The following is an 18,304-nucleotide window of genomic DNA, read 5'->3' as shown; positions in this document are numbered from 1 at the left end:
TGTTTTGATTGTTACTTAAATTTTATTATATCGTATCGTTAAATCCGTCGTTACATCATGACGAAATGTGCCACTTTATGTAACGACCGATTTGATGTGGTCACGTCGTTACCTCGTCTTTTTCTCTCAATATCACCCTTTATTATTATTCAATAATTTTATTTTATCATTTACCCTACCTTTTTATATAGTAATTTTACCATGTATCATAATTTTTCTTTATAATATTACAAGTATATTCTTCATATTGCTAGTGCGTATTATCATAAAATGATGACAAATGCGTAACAACCATCCAAACAAGCTGTTAAGGTATTTTGCCCAATATTTTGTGATCGTTTTTTTCTCTTTTTCGGCCTAGCCCTTCCCAAATTCCATCAAACATTTCAGAGCTGCTAAGTAGGAAAGCAACTATCCCGGGCCTTTACTCAATCATAAGCTTCTTCTTATCTCATTATTTTGATTTCTCATGTAAACTTCCAGAGAATTTGTTTGATTTGCTATTATTTGGGTACGAATGAGTTCTTCACTTCGCAAGTCGAATGCTTTATCGCTGGAGAAAAAGCTTCATGACTTGACTATCATATCTGGGAACTTCCTAGAAGAAATCAAAGATTTAATTATCAAAATCATTATTTGAAATCTGTGAATCAATTTCAAAAGGACTGATTTTTTTCAAAATTTAATTGTAGATTGCGGCATCGACTGCTTTGGAGGGTTCCGAAGAAACGGCAGCGCTATTCCCTTTGACGCGAACTTGGAAGGTTCATCCGGCTTCTCTTTTCCTTCAAGTGAGTTTTCACAAGCACTATTCCTTTCTTCTTTCATCAATACTCCTAGTATATTATTCTCTTGATTTAGTTGTCCAGTTCGAATAAAATTCTTCATTGCTCTGATTAGGGCTTGAAACTCTTAGATAGTTTCATTTCAGTTGTTCACAAGTAGGTTACATTGTGGAGAATATCAAGGTCTGGCTTAATTTTCTTATTATTTTCTTTTTCGAGTTGTATTACTGACAAGTATTTGAGTAATAAATATAGTCCCTCTGTTTGCATGGGCAATGCGAGTATCTGTACATTAGAGTAATCTTTGGAGGTTGATGACTTGTTTTCATATGCTTGATGAATGTGAAAATAATTAAAGAAAAGGTAAATCTCATAACCTTTTTTAAGAATTGCAAATTTGATTTTAAATTGTTAGTAGGCCTTTGCTCTCAACCGTGTTTAGTTGTATCTAATACCCTACTAGTTTCATCTTTAATGACACGCTTTCTTGGAAGAGTAATTATTAAGTGCAAGCTCCCAGTAACTCTGTTATAACTAAGCTCCAAATTTGAAATTGCAGACGGATTCATGTTCTGATTCGTTTAGAAGTTGATCAAATTGTTGTAGGATAAAGAATTTTGGCAGGACATGATATTGGTCTTTGATTCATTTGTTTGAAGTTTCTTTATTTCTTTGTTTCAAATATACCAACTCTTTTTCTGTAAGCTCTTTCGTGGACTATCGTAGTACCTCAGTTTAAGCAATGCATTGTCCTAATTTCCTTACTTTTGACAAAGATGATATTCAAAGATGAGAAGTTATAGCCAAGTGTTAGTTCTTTGTAGGATTCGATTGCGGACTCTTTAGCCGAATATACTGCTTATTTTTCTTAGGACTATAATTATGCATGATCACATACCTTTTGAGAATCAAGACAATCAAAAAGTATATGTTTAACTAGTGATTTCTGACTCATACCAAGTATCCAGTGTAATGCATCCATTCCAATTTCCAATCAACTATATCCAGTTTAACTTATGTAAACAAAATAGTAAAATAAATTATTATTAAGATAAGTTGAAAGTCCACTGGCTTTTGCAGACCCAACTTACGGACCCATTTAAGGTCCACAATAAAGCCCTAATCGCTCTAACCTTCTAACATCACCTCGGCGACGGCCGTCATCGGCTGCCGGAGCTTCTATTGTGATTATCTTCTGCTTCATCTGTAGTCTCACTTCCCATCTATTTAGTTAATACATGTCACATCGAAGTTATTATGAAATATCTGCTATAATCTACGCTACTTAAAAAGTGGGAAGCTCCTAAGTGAAAAGTTAAATTAATATACTGCCCTTCTTATTAATCTAAATATCCTATTTAATTAATATAAAAAAACCTAATACATACGAAGAGAAGCAATTATTCTCAATAAATAATTTATTGACGGTGTGGTAGGATGAAATGGGCCCAAACATAGCGGAACGGATATAGAGGTTTCATATAGCCGATCCCAACTTGTTTGTGATTAAGGAGTGGTTGGTTAATGTCCAAAAAGTGGCAGATGTTACTAGCAACAGTGGTAGAGCCACATTTATTAGCAACAGTGGCAGAGCCGCATTTATTAGCAACAGTGGCAGGGCCACATGGATGGAAGGGTGATCTGTTGAACAATCTTCGTCGGAAAATTATACTGCGTACATCAAAAATTACTTTTGTACATATATATTAAATCTTAAACATCCTTAGCGAAATTCCTGGTTTTACCACTAATAGAAAACTAGGATTAATAGAATCTGTAGTTTTACTTGCTTTTCCTTTGGGAAACCACTTATATTTGTTGATTTTTTTTAGAACTTCTTCTTGGGTTTTGAACATGTGCAGATGATTTAGGCAGTGCAAATATGGGAACCGTGAACTTCCTCTGGAATTTAACGAAGAATTATTTCACCTTTGGGCTCATAGGCCTGACCGTATCTGATCGTTATGCCAGTATTGTCCCTGTTGGTGGAATTTCAATGTCTCCTACATTTAATCCACATGATGACAGCCCCATGAGATCCTTGACTCGTAACTACTCTTTTTCCTCTCTTTTACGTTCTTCATGTTTCCTGCTGCGGACAAAGATGAAAACTTCCGCATTAGTCGTTGTGGTGCAGGTGACTTTGTTATAGTGGAGAAGCTTTGCCTGGAAAAATTCAAGTTCTCACTTGGCGATGTGGTTGTGTTCAGGTAACTGTTGACAAGCTTGCTATCATGTTGAGTTCAATTAACTAGATAGCTTTTTAGTTTCAAGATTCTTTATTCACTCGCTAATCCTTTGAGAAAGAGGAAAACTTAGGTTATACTTGTCGAGATGAAGTCAAAATGGGCTATTTAAGTTTGATTATTGGATATTTGGTGGTCTTGCAGATATATTTGCATATAGGTTGAAATAAGAAATGAACTCAGTCCATATGTAGTTTTGAGAGTTTCTGACTGCATCTAAAGATTCTGAACCATGGAATAAATAATTGTGGTTTGAATGTTCAACATAAACATATTCTTTTGCTGATTTAGATATTTTAGATGTAACGTTAAGTTCACTGACAAAGAATGGAGTCTCATATTTTTTATTGCCTGTTATGTCAAAGGTCCTGCAACTCTTTCATAGTCGCATAGATTTCCAAGAACTTCTCTACTCCTATAAATCTCATAGGAATTTAATTGGTGCTCCTACATCCATAGCAAGGTAATTAAATCAAGCGAATAGTCAGATCATGTTGCTTCATGGAAAGACATGCATATGTGGTGAATTATGGAGAGCTTTTCGTGAAGAGAAAATCCAGTGAAAGATCAGAATCTCTTTCAATGTGTTTTTGGGGGAAATAATCATTATTCATTTTTGAAAGAATAAAGGGCATTAGAGGCCCTTAAACTGTTGCAAAGAAGGCCACTTTTCCCTGTAATCTTTCATGCTCATACTTTGTGTACTGTATAAAAGGTTAAAATGAGTTTGTTTAAATTGCCTTCTTTTCCTAACTTTTATTGGTGAGTTCTGGCAAAGTTTGGAGGAAAAGATTGTTTAAGTTGGATTTTTTCTCTGAATGTCTAGTATACCCGGTGGAAACAGCTTCTTGCAGGAACAAGGTTTGCATACAATAGACCCAAAAAGTTAAAATGAGTTAGTTTGCATTGCCTTCTTTTCCTAACATTTATTGGTGAGCCCTGGACTTCTGGCAAAGTAGGAAAAGATTGTTTAAGTTGCCCCTTTTTTTCTTTTCTGAATGTCTAGTATACCCAGTGGAAATAGTTTCTTGTGGAAATAAGGTTGCATACAATAGACCCAATGTGGTCCAACTTTTTCACTAACCCTGTGAGCCACATATAGCAGGAGTTTGCACCATGCCCTTTGAATGTCTAGTATACCCAAGTACATAGTCATGTGAATAGCACATGACTCTTTTGCATCTGGTCAGATGATAAAAAAAGCGAAGTCTGCTACACTGCTAGAAGTTTTTATCTGAAATTGCTTTCAAATTTAGTTTATGGAGGAAGTTGCCTTCTTCGTGATAGTACAATGACCTCTAAACAGTTTGCTCTTCTTTAGCTATGATTCTCTTGGGGCTTATAAAGATGCGCTGATTCAACTTCAGTTGATGACCACTGTTTCTTGTGCTTTATGCTAGATCTTGTTTGACCAGAAAAACTAAGTGGTCAACAAGGATCTCCCCTTGTTTAAAATATTCTATCCTTATACAGCCCAAGTCTATTCTAACCATTAAAGTTTGAGATATTTGTTTTTAAACCAATAGTAAATTCTTAGTATCAGGTCATTAGAAAGTATATGTTAAACCAATAGCAAATCTATTGGTACGATACTTTCATCTCATGTTTCGAGGATAGAGCAGATGCCAGCCTGCTTATATATTGTTTAATGTGTTTTCTTATTTGAAGCTATCAAGTCTTATTTTTAGTTGACATTCATTTCAGCTCTCCAGCAAATCATAAAGAGAAACATATAAAGAGAATAACAGCCTTACCAGGTGACTTGGTCAGTACCCCTCATTATGATGCAGTATTGATCCCTGAAGGACATTGTTGGGTTGAAGGAGACAATCATGCTTGGAGCTTGGACTCGAGATCTTTTGGTCCTGTATGTTACATATTACTCCATATTGATCTGTTGATTGAATAGGAATTTCACACATAAAGAATCCGATAAACTCTGTAAAGTTACTACTAACTTAATACATATGTGTCAGTCTTCTATGTTAGGAAAGATTAGCTGGTGGGAAGTACTGTTTCAAAAGAATTAGAAATCATTTTGGCATAAGCTACTGAATTACATGTACTCTTTTGATCATGCCTCCAACTGATTTATGGTTTAGGGGTACTTTCTGATACCTCCAATGGAAAATGTTAACTTCTCTCCTTTGCATGAGTAGGTGATTTCGTTCCATCTTTTCTACTTGTCATGAATTGCTTCACGAGTGCATCTTTTGGACTTATCTGTCCAAAAATTACTTGCTTGCTACAGTCTCTAAATGGAAATAGATTAGATCCTGTTGTTGCTAGACCTTCTGATGTGCATTTCAAATCAAAATGATGACTCTTTAGTGTATAGTGACATTTTAATGGTTCCTAAATGGAAGTCATTGTAGAGCGAGGAAAAAAGTCTACTCTTAGCGTGCCTATATTGGTTTTGCGATTAACTTTTGAACTAGCTCATTTGATTAGTTCTCATTGACTTGTATTCTGTTTCAGATCCCTCTGGGTTTGGTTCGTGGAAGGGTTACTCATGTTGTGTGGCCTCCTCACCGGGTTGGAAAAGTTGAAAGAATGACGCCAAAGAGCATAGCACCTTTCTAATTGTACTTTTTGATTAGATCATTAATTTTCAACTTGATTGATTTCTTATACAGTTGCCACCTATAGGCAGCTCTTCTGTAGGAAGGCATCAACATTATAGGTTGTACACTCACTGTTCATTATAACACAGAATCATTCTCTTAAATGTGTTAATTTCTTGGAAAAGTTGTGCTTCTGTATTGGAACAGTTGAAATTCTAATTGCTTTAATATTTATAGCATTGTTAATAAAAGTCATCACTTTGTCGAAGTGGGAAGTCTTTACTTCAATCCCCACGGACTTCTTTTGGGGCATTTGCATCTATACCCGCTTTTTGTATCATGTTTTAACTTGTGCCCGCTTTGCAACTCAACATACGAGGCTGAAGTAGCAAAGACAATCACGCAAAACTTCAGCATTCTAGTAGACGGGTCTGAAGTAGCAAGTGTGCTGAAGTTTTTGTTTTGTAACTGGTGTAACTGACTGAAGTTTTTGTTTTTGTAACTGGCAAACTTCAGCTCTAGAGTTGAAGTTTTTGTTTTGTAACTGGCGAACTTCAGCTCTAGAGCTGAAGTTTTTGTTTTTGTAACTGGCGAACTTCAGCTCTAGAGCTAAAGTTTTTGTTTTTGTAACTGACGAACTTCAGCTCTAGAACTGAAGTTATTTAGTTCATTTGTAAAAACTTCAGCATTATTTACGTTTGTTTGGGATCTTGGTCATCTGCATTTTGTTTGTAATTATGCAACAAGAAAGGAAAACGAGAGTATGCACAAATCTAATAACTCATCATCATTCACTGATCATTAAAGTCACCAATTTCAACAAAAATCTTGCACCTGAAACTAACGTGCCTCTGAATTAATTGGTTACATCAACAAGTAACGTAGTCTAAATTTACTATTACATAGCTTTGAAAGAAGAAAAAATGGAATGATAATACAAGGGTCAAAATACAGATGACCAAGATCCGAAACAAACATATACACCAAGAATCTACTTATCTAATATAGTTACAGCTAGTTATTTAGTTCATTTGTAATTATTTATAATTTGTTTTTAACCCATGAACTGAAGTTCCATAGCAGCACCAACAACAGAAGAAAGAAGGAGGAGGAGGAGGAGGAGGAGGAGGAGGAGGAGAAAGAGGGCTGAAGTTATTTAAAAAGTAGGTACAAGTTAAAAAAATTTTAATAAAATGGGTATAGGTTAAATAGGAGCGACCAAATAGGACGCCCCGTGCAATTTTTACACTTCTTTTACTGAGAATGGTTTTCAAAACCATCCAAAGTTATATGAAAGAGTTTGAATGTACTTTGATGTTTTATCTTTTTAGTTTTGTGCACTGATTATATATAAATTTTTACACGCTATTATCTTAAACTAATCTACAATTTGTAATTCTTATTATTATACACTAACTTGGAAAATAAAATAAAAAAAATAGTAGATCCGCTGGTGATTATGCGGATCAGCATACCAAATAAAAAGGGATTATCCGTTATCCTAATAACTGATTCATATCCTTGACTATTTAATTTCAAACAACACAGTCAACTCTGAGCATGATCTTTTTTATCTTTATTATTATTGTTTGAGTGAAAATCATTTTCTATCTCCAAACTTTACTTTAAAATCAATCTCCTCCCCAATATTGAACAATTGATATTTTCATTCTCGATTCTTAATAGGGAGAATGACACAGTTACCTACAAAAACAAACTATTTATCTTTATCTGCCATTTTATTTTTCTACCCATCAAACTAATTACATTTCCTATCCATAGTAGTTTTTGTGGGAAATTTTTTCTTTATTCTCCAATTCGTTTTTATTTCTGTGCTTCTTTTCTTTTCTTTTTTCCTTTCTTTTTTCCTTTTCTTTTTTCTCGTTTTCTTCCTATTTTTTTCTTTTTTCCTTTTCTAATTTCATTTAACTCTTTTTTTTATATTCTTTTTCTCTTCATAATCTAATTTCATTTACTGTTTTCATTATTTTTATTATTCTTTTTTTTTTTTGAAAAATCAACGTACCAATTAAATGTAGCTAATACAACCAAAAAATATTAACTAACATATGATACCAGTATAGTATATAGTTATACCAACTGGGTATATGATTGTACGCAAAGAGTTAAATTTTTTTTTCTTGTTTTGAGTTTCAAAATAACCACAAACTCAACAAACCCAATTTATGAGTTTCAGAGCTTCAAGGTCCTCAAATGGCAGATTAATGTTTTGCAGAAGTCAAAAGTCTTGGAATTCAAGTCATAGAATAAATCAAAACGAAAAAAAGATTTGCATTTTTAATTTGCCCCTCACGCGGGATAAAAGCTTAAAGCAAATTAAAAGGGGAAAGGAAAGTGAATTTACTGGTAATAAATATACTATTATGGTATATTGTATACTATTACAACACACTGTTACAGTATATTGCATACTATTACAGTATACTATAACAATATGTTGTATACCATAATAGTATACTGTTGCAGTATAACTATATACTCCTATAGTATATTGTATAATACAACGGTATACTATTAGATAATTGTGTTCTTCTTTGATTATTACAATATACCGTTGTAATATATTGTAAACTATAATAGTATAATGTTACAGTATAGCTATATACTCCTACAACATATTGTATATCGTATCAGTGTACTATTGGGTAGCTGTGTTCTTCTTTGATTTTCAGCTGAAAATTTCGATCTCAATCACCTCAAATCAGCTCCAAGTGCTATCAAATTTTAGTATGAACTTCCAGAAGGTATTATAAGTAATATTTAATAGCACACACTTTGAATCAAACAAGAAATCTTCAAAATAAAAATTTTAAATTCAAGAGCTTCAAGCGCAACAATGGTGAATATTCAAATACACATAAAATTTCAGATCGGGAAAGCTTACTTGAAGGTACTGTAATCAATATTTTATATCACCCACATCAAATCAAATAATAAATCTTTAAAATAAAATTTTAAATACAGGAGCTTCAAGCTCATCAATGGTGGATCTTCATACACACACAAAAATTAGAGCTAGGAAATTTAATATATAACTGCAACAACATAGGGGTTCAGAAATACAAATAAATACAAAAGAAAAATACTAATATAGAAAGAGAATTTTGTAGTGAAACTCATGTACAATAATATTAAAGATAAAAACAAAATCTGAAGAAAAATTCACAAGTCAAATCAGTAACTACTGTGTGAAATATGATTTCTCATGGTTTGGCTATGGGATTTTTGAAATGAAAGAAATGGCCAGGTGAAATAGCGGTAACTGAGGCATTAAATGAGGGTTATAGGCTAATGCATGGACCTGATAAATAGTTTGGGCCGCATGGGTAAGAGAAGTAAATAATTTGGGCCCGGATATTAAATGATAAATAGTTTGAAATTAAAGGGTAAATAGTTTGGAATTAATATCCAGTAATTGACCGGTAACTCTAGAATAATTGACCAATCATCAAAGCAGTAAAATTATTTTTCCTTTTAATCATAATTAATGGAATTTCAGAATTTCCCTTTAAAAAGATTATATTATAATGCTTCCTAAATATGCAGAACGACCGAAGTGAGAGAAAATGGTTAAAAATTGGACCATTTTCGTCATTTTCTCATAATGCAAATTATAAAGAAAAAGCAAAAAAGAAAAACAAGGAGTTAAATTCCAATTGGCCAATGGGCTTATGAAGAGTTTTATAATTTTCTATGCAGTCCCTCCACAGGTATAAATAACACATGGCTCAACCGTTCTGGGTGGCTTACTTGTTTTCTACTTCCAAAACTCTGCTGCAAAAAGGTAACATCAATTGTCATCTGGGGTTAGTCTTTTTTCTGAATTTTGCACATTGTATTATAGTGGGTCACGATCTATTTCTCCTTGATTCTTGTTTTATTTTTTCAATCTGGACTTTTCTTGATTTTGCTGATAAAACTGTCTCTCTTGTTTTGTGGTTTTTTAAGGGTATAATTTGAAGAAGATGGGTAGGCTTTTTGTGATCAGTCTTGAAGGAAACATCTATAGATGCAAGCACTGTCATACCCATTTTGCTCTTCTTGATCACCTTATCTCTAGGGTATATATCCTCTTTTTTATCTATTTATTCCTTTATCTACATGGTCCATGATTGGCTTGTGTTGTTTGTGTTGTACTACTTTACACTTGTGGGCTTGTGATTCTGTAGTATCCAACCCTTAGGATCAACTGCTAACGGGCTGGCCCCTTTTCCCTTCTCCATTTAAATACTAGGCTTATTTCTCTGTGGAATCCTTATTTGATTTTTACATTGTGGGTTTGTTTTGGTTTTGTTAGTTTCTTTTCATTGGCCTATAAATCCATCTGGGGCTAATTGTTAGTTCTTTGATGAGTTCATTTTGATTTTTACATTCTGGGTTTTGTTTTGAATGTATTAGTTTTTTCTTGTTTGTTTTTATGGTCTTTATACAATTGACATTTATCTTAGGCTAGAAGGAAAATGTTTATAACATTTATATCCTTCCTTTTTATTGTTTGATCATATGTAATCCAGATGATTATCATATTGATTAATGTTTGACTGATTTCACCAGACCGTCAAACTACTGTAATCCTCCTCTTTATCCGCTTTTGAAATTTACTATACTTTGTACATAGGCAGAAGTTTTTCCTTTTTACAACTTTTGGTTGTTTTATGTGCGATGTCAAGTTGTTACTTTTCCGCTAGACGGAATTTTCCTCTTTATCCGGTTTTAGGACTAACTATATATTCTACATAGGCTGAGTTCTTCCTCTTTATAACTTTGGGTTGGTTAATGTGTGACGGCAACTCGTTACTTTCGTGCTAGAAGGAATAAGGGTGTTTAATCTGTACTGCAAATTCGATACTGCCTGCTGATCTGTATGAAACTTGGTACGTGATTGCAAATGGAGAACAAATTTAACTCTCTAACTAGGTATATCTTTTCCACTTGGAACTCTCAAAATGAAAAAAGAAAAGAAATTGTATCTGCACAGGGCACAAGGTGTGGACTGGGGAAAAATGTTGGCTGAACATGGTCCAGGTTGTCCTTTGTATTTACTTTCAGGCTATACTAAGAGTATTAGATCTCTTTTTGGTGTTGGGATGGTGCAAAATGGGAATAATCCCTTCTCAAGTTTATGTTCTGTCTGGAATGTTTTACTGCATTCTAGCCCAACGAAGGTCTTAATTAAACAATGATGTTTCTTTGGCTGCAGTTTTATAACTCTTTTATTCCATGTCTAATGAGATATCACTCAGTCTAGTTCTGGAAGGATGTATGCCGTCTAAATAAAGGATTCAGGTCCGAGTAATCAGCCCTTTGAGGTGGTTCATAAAATTGTCCTCTAAATCAGCCTCTTCTTGTAAATATACAGGCATGCATGGTTGTCAGTTTCATGGAGAAATGATCATCCATCTTTCTAGATTCTCCATTATTTGTTCAGTGTTTGAAATTGTGTGCAGCTGTGCCTCCTTTACTTTTATTATGTGAGCTTAGTGTGGGGCTTGATTGTCTTAACTTATCCTAGTAGCCAAGTTATTCCTGATGCCCAAATTTACATGGCACTTTTTCTATTTTGGTACGTCCAAAATATTTTAAACCACTCTACGAATATATTATTCTACACAACTGATGCAATTTATGTTGATAAGTTCCAACTTTCACACTTTTCAAGATTCAAATATTTAAGTTTGGGTGATGTTTTCTCTACCAAGGTTATACCATTCTCTTCTATCAATGCAATGCAAAGTCCAATTAACATCTTAAATTCTATATCCGGTCAAAGATTGCACAACCATATTAGATGGTTGGAGGGATTATTTACATTTGAATTCCAAAAAACTCCTAATGTACATGCTATTTGTAGATACCTTTCTTTCACCTTTGAATTGATTGATAGACGGAAAAAAATGATATTCAGCAGGATTTTGTTTTACATAGAACAAGAGGAAGTTGGGTGGCGCACATGAAGTCTGTGTTGTGGTGTCAAATTGGGGCTGGTCATAATGGACTGTCATCACAAGTGTTTCTTATTTAGTGTTTTTCTCTTGAGTTTGGAAATACAACTTTGAATGGTTTAACTTCTGGCACTCAGTTTAGTTGGTCTGTTGGGATATGTCGGGCTTGATAAGGTTCGAAATGGACTTGCGTTTTAACGTGGGCTACAAAAGATTCATTATCCCCTAGTTTACGTTAACTAGCATAAGTTTGCTGCAGAGTGTTTCTTTATTTTAATGACTAGTTTTTCAGCCAGACTACAAACTGAGAGTTTTTATTTTCTATGATTTTGTCTATAGTCATATAACTGCATGCACACTATATGCCATAGTTTGCAGAACCATGGCAGGTTGTGATCTAAACTGTTAGTATGTTACAAATTGTTAGAGAATGTTTTTTACAGTACCGCTATATGATTCTTTCCTTGCTCTGTATCCTTTAAAAGAAAATTTTGGTCTGAATTCAATGTTTGGTGCTTACTGTAGTATGTCCAACTTCTTCTACGGTTCTTTCTATTAGTGAAACTTCATCATATGTACCATAGTCGACAGATCCATGCAATCTGACTGCTGTGTACAAGATGTAACACCTAAATATAGGAGCAATCTGTAAATGTGTTCTTAATTTATCATACACTGCACCTGATAAATGATATATGACCTTTGCTCCAGCATATATGTCCAGTGAGATTGAAACTGCTTCATTAGACATACCAACCTTTTTTCTTTTTCTGTATGTTAATTGTTAAGTAGGCATATCTGCTATTTCATATTAAATTGTTATCACTCAGCCTCAGCGGACTTGACTATTTGTGCGGTGAGTCAAGGTTCACTAATTGCTTCTTCTTTTTGTTGTTGTTTCAGATGAGGTTACCTAGTGAACTTTTGGCCTTAGTTTAACCTTTTTCAATTCTATATCAGTTAGACAGCTAGGTCTACATGAGGTATGTGCTAAAAGAGTTAATGAAGTTAATCAGTTTCTAATGCTATGTTGCCTGAAGATCTCCTCGGTTTATGTCGGTTTACCCAATACAATATAATACTTCTGAGTAGTACTATTCCTGGATTCTTGTTTATGTCGTCTTCATGCTACTATTTGGAAACTGCTGGTTTATACGACTATGTTTTCTGTGTGGATTTGCTATTTCGTGACAACAGCACAGGCATATGTATCCTAACTCGGCTTTTCACTGTTTTTTCCAGTCATTCCAATGCAAGTATGGGAAGGCTTACCTCTTTGATCGAGTGTAAGTGTTCAATAACGTGCCATTTCAGATGGATTTTCAATAAATAGGTGTAAATACTTCCCCATTACTTTAACTATTTCTTCTCTCTGCTGGGATTTTGCGGTAAGTATTTGACTTCCTGGAATGTCTTATCCCGTCTCAACAAGAAAGCCAAACTAACTTATCTTTGGATGCTATTTTGCGGAATGTCAGAAAATGTGCCTAGCCACTATATCCTATAGTTCATGCTTTCCGCTTATGAGAGTGTACATTATGTTCTGCTCCTTTATTGGCATCGCAGCGTGAATGTTACTCTCGGAGAGAAAGAAGAGCGGGCAATGCTGACTGGAATGCACACTGTTGTTGACATATTCTGTGTGGGATGTGGCTCTATTGTGGGGTGGAAATATGTGAGTCTCCTTTTCACTATTTCACGACTCTGTATTAGTTCTTCACTTTTTATATCTAGCTAGCACGATATGTTGTACCAACAGTGTCTGAATAATTTCAGGAAGCTGCAGAGCAGAAACGCCAAAAGTACAAGGAAGGGAAATTCATCATTGAGAGGTATCATAGTGTTTCGTTCGCATTTCAGTTTGGTGTCTAATCATGTCACAAGCTTAACCATTTGTCATACTCAATATTTCACTTCAGTATCTGCAGATAATGGTTTGGCCATCAATATTTGCAAATATTGAAGTGAAATAGTGAAAACATGTTTGAAGGAGTATTTCAAGTGAAATAACGGTTCTCTCACAAAATCGTAATTGTTTTCTTAAGTGAAATTCATGTTTGAACACAAATTCAACATCCAAATGCTCCTTTTCAACTTCAATTTGAAAACCCTTTTTGTTTTCACTTCAACCAAATATTGTCCAAAATGCCGTAAATTTACTTTTTGGTTCTTGCTGCTAAGTAGGTTTAAGGTTTTGGGTCCAGATGGAAGCAGCTATTCATTAAGTCAAGATGCTCAACTTGGAGGAAGTGATACAGATGAACCTTAGAGTAATCAAATAGTATCTGTTTCAACTGTACATGCCCTCAACTCCCTGCCCTCATTGACAGAAGCAATCTCAAATTGCTTTTAGTACATATAGACAAGTTTTGCCAGGATTATTTTAGAATGATCAACCCTCTCTGACATTATAAACAATTTTATAGGCTTTGACTTGCTTTGATAGGAATCTGATATCTAGCATTGGATTGGTGTCAGTGTCTATGAAGCTTTTCAGTATTCTGCTGAAGCATTTTCTTCCTTTCCTTTGAAAGTTTGGTCAACTTTTCCAATTACATTCATGGATAAGGAGAGCAGTAATGAAATTTTATGTTATGTACATAATTTCTCTCTTATATTGGCCAACTTTGAACTTCAGCATATCCTCAAAACAACAAGTATTTGAGACTTGTGATATATTTCACCAGCTTATGAGCATTGTAAGTGGAGTTATGGAGTGCTTACAAAGTTCTTGGGTGACAATAAGTTGAATCATAAGGTCTTAGGTTCAAATTTTAGCGGAGGTAAGATACACTAGGTGATTTCTTTTCATCAGTCTAACCCTTAGTTGCAGATTTGCCCGGTACCTATGCTGGTAGGAGGTAGCAAATACCCGGTGAAATGGTCGAGATGTACGCAAGCTATCCTGAAAAAACAAGTTCGTGGGAAAATATGTAATGAGATTGTTAAACAATATGCTTGTTTGGCTTCAAAGTGACTAAAATTGATGAGAAATTTTTTATTATACTTATTAAGTAGAATGTAAAAGTAAAAGTTCTTGCACGAGGAAGGTTGTTTGAACTAATTAACAAATTGTAGAATCACAAATGCATTGTTTCCCTAAAAACAGCTATAATAATTTTCTAGAAAAAATGCGACTCCATTTCAAATACAATTATCTCCGCACTTTAACAATTACAAAAAAAACGTGCTTGAAAAGAAGTTTTCAAAACCATAACCAAGTACTCATAAAAGCTAACAAAATAAAAAAGAAAACTGTTTTTGTTATAAAATAAAGACTAAAAGTAAACAAATCCGAGATAAATATAGAGAAAGACTTATATATTATTCAACTTCAAACTGATGTACAAAATAAACTGCTTTGGTTCCTTATTTATAGAAGAAAGGAAGTTGATGCGAGACTTTTAAAGAAGCTGCTGCAAGGCTATTCAGGAGCTGCTTGTAAGCTGCCTGCATGGGCTACTTGTAAACTTTTCACACATTCTGCAAATCGAGCAATAGATAAATTTTTCGTCAATAATTCAAGGTAGCGAATATAGAGGGTAATTTAAACCCAACATATATTCCTAACCTTTTTGCGGGTCCATCAGCGATATGGTGGTGCTGCTAGCACATATACATCACATCAAAAAATTTATAGATGAAAAATATTTAGTTCATAACAAAAAACTAATTGTGATGAGAGTATTTATTATAATCTGTCGATCTGAGACGAAGAAGTGATTGCATGCAAGATAGCATGACCCCAAAGAGTCGTGGGCAACTTTGTTTTCATAAGTAATGGTCTTGCTATCAATTGCAGCTGTTTAATAAATGACTCTGCAAGGTCATTTGAGTATGAACATGAGCTACAATATGTTCAATTTTTATCCCAATTGATAAACAATAGTCATCAAAAGATAGAGATGGGATTTTTCAGCATTATCAAGGTGAATATCCTTTATTGGATAATCAGGGAATTGTGCCTTTAATCGAATATTTTGTGCTAGTAGCTTCGCAAGCGCCAGGTTGCAAGATGTTAGTAGGCACACATGATACCATCTAGAAGATGCATCTATTAGGATCATAAAAATCTAAATAACTCATTGGGTGAATGAACATGTTCACATATATCCTCATGTATATGCTCTAAAAAGGCAGGAAATTTAAAGCCAACCTATGATGGTGATGGTCTAGTGATCATTTTACCTTGATAACAAGTATTACAAGTAAATTTATCATTTGTAAGAATCTTCAGGTTCTTTAATAGATGCTCATCTAATTTGTAATGATTCGTCTCATCATTATTGATCTAAAATGCCCTCAATCGGCCATGTCAAAACACAAAAGTATTTGAATCAGTAAACTTCTAGTTTACAATAAAGTATGTTTTAATTGTACTAATCTTTGTACAGTATAAGTCAGAAGATAAAGTTGGTAACTTCTCTACAATATACTTCTAACAAAAGACATTCTTTGTAATACAAAGATATTCAACATTCATTTCATCTATTGTCTCAACATAATACATATTTTGGCAAGTGTCTTTAAACTCAACAAGGTTCTTCAGGACGTGAAAGAGAATAATGTATCTTCTATAATAAGTTTTGTTCCCTTAGGTTAAAATATAGTAGCTCTTCTAGAGCCTTTAATCGAACTTATATCACCAGAAATTATTACGGGTGGGCATAAAATCCAAAAAATCTGATTTTGAACCGAACTGAATTAATTTGGTATTTCAGTATCAATTTATTTGGTATTTCAGTACTACTTCGATATTTTTTTTTGGTTATTTGGTATTTCGGTATGGTCCTCGGTATTGAGGTTTCAATATTTCGGTGTACCGCAATACCGGAATACCGAATTGTTTAAGTAAACCTTTCTTCAGTACCCAGCCCAAGATATCAATTCCCAATCCAATATTTCAACTTTGTTACTCCTAGCTAGTATCCCAGTAAGACTAAGCCCAACGCCCGGCCGCAACCTAGGTTTATGTTTATGTAAGTACTGTTGATTAGTGTAATTAATAAGAAGATTTGATTAGATTAGATTTTATTCTCTAGCCTAATTATAGGCTGATTTTATTGTATAAGTATCAGTTACTCTTGATATGAATAATATACAGAAATACAAGAAGCTCTATTCTTCTTCTTGAAATTATCATGGTATCAGAGCCTCCGCTGCCATTTTGAGGTGCGTTTCCTCCCTCAGCAGCACTATAGGGTTCCAGTTCTTTGAAAGAGGTCGAGTTTTTTCTCCCTCACGGTGGTTGTCTGCATTGAAGCTATTATATACCAGTAGTGTGGAAAAACTAACACCACTACAAGCTTCCTTAGGCGACGACGACCAAACCCCAGTGAACAGCTCCGAAAAACACCTCTCCACGTGCCTCCATGCGCTACCAACAGTTCCAACTCCGGTGCGCATAAATCCCACGCGCCGGCGAGTAGACAATTTTCCGGCGATTCTTTCTGGAATTTTTTTGCTCCCGCCAGCACAGTCCAACCCTACCCCAGTTGCAATTTTTTTTTCCAATCACCGGAGGTAGGGTTTCTACTTCTCAGTCCTTTTTTTCCAGTAAGGTTGTTGCTGCCTTTTTTTTCTTGGAGTTCAAGTTTAGCTTCTGGACTACTAATTAAGAAATAATGGGGGACACTAAATCAACAGATAATTCTCTTTGACACTAAATCAACAGATAATTCTCTTTTACATATGGTTAATTCTATTTTACAAGTTAGAGTAATTAAATTGGATGGGGCTGGTACATATCTTGCTTGGTCAAGATCTTGTTTGCTTTTTATTAAGTCCAAAAAGTTGCTTAGTTATATTACGAGAGAAAAGAAAGCACCTGTTGTGACTGTTGCTAGCTATGGTTAGTGGGATTCAGATAATTCCCTAGTTATGACATGACTTTTGAATACTATGCACCCTCGAATTTCTAAACAATATTTATTGCTTGATACTACTGAAAATATCTGGAATTCCACTAAGCGCACTTACTCTCGTAAGGGAAATGACGCTCATGTCTTTGAAATTCGAAATAAGATTCATGCCACTAAGCAAGGTAAGTTGACTATCACTGACTACTATTTCGAGTTAACTGGGTTATGGAAAGCAATTTACTACTATCAGGATCTCCAAGCGAAGTGTATCAATGATGCAGTTCTCTTTCAAAAATTGGTTGAAAAGGAAAGGATATATGATTTTTTGGCTGGTTTGAACCCAGAGTATGATCAGATCAGGGTCCAAGTTCTTGGTAAAGTTCCTTTTCCTTCTCTTGAGGATGCATACTCTTATGTTCAATAGGAAGAGATCCGACGAGGAGTCATGCTTTATTCCACACCAACCGAGAAGTCTGGGTTAACAGTGTCTCATGATCAAACAAAGGCGTTCACTTCTGATAAAGATCACTTGTATTGTGACTACTGTGGAAAGTCAAGACATACAAAAGAGACATGCTGGAAACTGCATGGTAGACTAACTAGAGGTCGTGGAGGCAAGTGTGTCGGTCTATCAAGGGGTCAAGCTAATATTGCAGAAAATATGGAAACATTCGGAGAAAATGCTTCAGGAGAAACTCTGTCTTCAGAGGAAGTGCAACACCTTCGCCGTCTCCTGAACAAACTTGACACTTCTAATGTTGGGACTTCCAATTATGTGCAGTCAGGTATTGCCTTTAATGCCAATCTTAATTATTGGATTATTGATTTTGGTGCGAATAGATACATGACAGGCTCCTCTAAAGGTTTTCAAAACTACTCTCCTAG

General features: G+C 34.6%; 3 protein-coding genes across 5 annotated transcripts; all 3 read left to right on the top strand.

Moving 5' to 3' along the window:
- The first annotated feature begins 317 nt into the window (after positions 1-317).
- Positions 318-5,863, top strand: LOC107808422 (uncharacterized). Of its 2 annotated transcripts, none has more exons than XM_016632943.2 (6): positions 318-471; positions 693-791; positions 2,648-2,833; positions 2,923-2,995; positions 4,736-4,898; positions 5,510-5,863. In XM_016632943.2, the coding sequence occupies exons 3-6, from the start codon at positions 2,668-2,670 to the stop codon at positions 5,612-5,614; spliced, it is 507 nt and encodes a 168-aa protein (XP_016488429.1). In that variant the 5' UTR covers positions 318-471; positions 693-791; positions 2,648-2,667; the 3' UTR covers positions 5,615-5,863. The 2 variants fall into 2 exon arrangements, with proteins under 2 accessions (XP_016488429.1, XP_016488428.1); XM_016632942.2 differs by having other exon boundaries at positions 342-511.
- Positions 5,864-9,282: 3,419 nt separating this feature from the next.
- On the top strand, positions 9,283-14,004 carry LOC107808421 (protein yippee-like). 2 transcript variants are annotated; one of them, XM_016632940.2, is made up of 6 exons: positions 9,283-9,400; positions 9,565-9,677; positions 12,801-12,844; positions 13,125-13,233; positions 13,335-13,390; positions 13,743-14,004. In XM_016632940.2, the coding sequence occupies exons 1-6, from the start codon at positions 9,340-9,342 to the stop codon at positions 13,825-13,827; spliced, it is 468 nt and encodes a 155-aa protein (XP_016488426.1). In that variant the 5' UTR covers positions 9,283-9,339; the 3' UTR covers positions 13,828-14,004. The 2 variants fall into 2 exon arrangements, with proteins under 2 accessions (XP_016488426.1, XP_016488427.1); XM_016632941.2 differs by having other exon boundaries at positions 9,368-9,422.
- A 3,455-nt stretch (positions 14,005-17,459) lies between these two features.
- On the top strand, positions 17,460-17,843 carry LOC142165075 (uncharacterized). The gene has a single exon (XM_075223710.1). It carries the CDS (start codon positions 17,460-17,462, stop codon positions 17,841-17,843), a length of 384 nt encoding a protein of 127 aa, XP_075079811.1.
- Positions 17,844-18,304: the final 461 nt, after the last annotated feature.

This window comes from Nicotiana tabacum, chromosome 10 (assembly GCF_000715075.1).
Source record: "Nicotiana tabacum cultivar K326 chromosome 10, ASM71507v2, whole genome shotgun sequence".
NCBI classification, from domain to species: domain Eukaryota; kingdom Viridiplantae; phylum Streptophyta; class Magnoliopsida; order Solanales; family Solanaceae; genus Nicotiana; species Nicotiana tabacum.
Note: the sequence above shows the minus strand (reverse complement) of the source record. Positions and strands in the feature narration are given on the sequence as shown.

Excerpts from the sequence above, each read along its gene's own strand:
- LOC142165075 (XM_075223710.1), top strand. The coding sequence starts at position 17,460 with ATGCACCCTCGAATTTCTAAACAATATTTATTGCTTGATACTACTGAA.
- LOC107808421 (XM_016632940.2), top strand. The coding sequence starts at position 9,340 with ATGGCTCAACCGTTCTGGGTGGCTTACTTGTTTTCTACTTCCAAAACT. Across the intron at positions 9,678-12,800 it reads TTGATCACCTTATCTCTAGG|TCATTCCAATGCAAGTATGG; the intron begins GTATATATCCTC and ends TGTTTTTTCCAG. Across the intron at positions 13,391-13,742 it reads GGGAAATTCATCATTGAGAG|GTTTAAGGTTTTGGGTCCAG; the intron begins GTATCATAGTGT and ends GCTGCTAAGTAG.
- LOC107808422 (XM_016632943.2), top strand. The coding sequence starts at position 2,668 with ATGGGAACCGTGAACTTCCTCTGGAATTTAACGAAGAATTATTTCACC. Across the intron at positions 2,996-4,735 it reads GGCGATGTGGTTGTGTTCAG|CTCTCCAGCAAATCATAAAG; the intron begins GTAACTGTTGAC and ends CATTCATTTCAG. Across the intron at positions 4,899-5,509 it reads ACTCGAGATCTTTTGGTCCT|ATCCCTCTGGGTTTGGTTCG; the intron begins GTATGTTACATA and ends ATTCTGTTTCAG.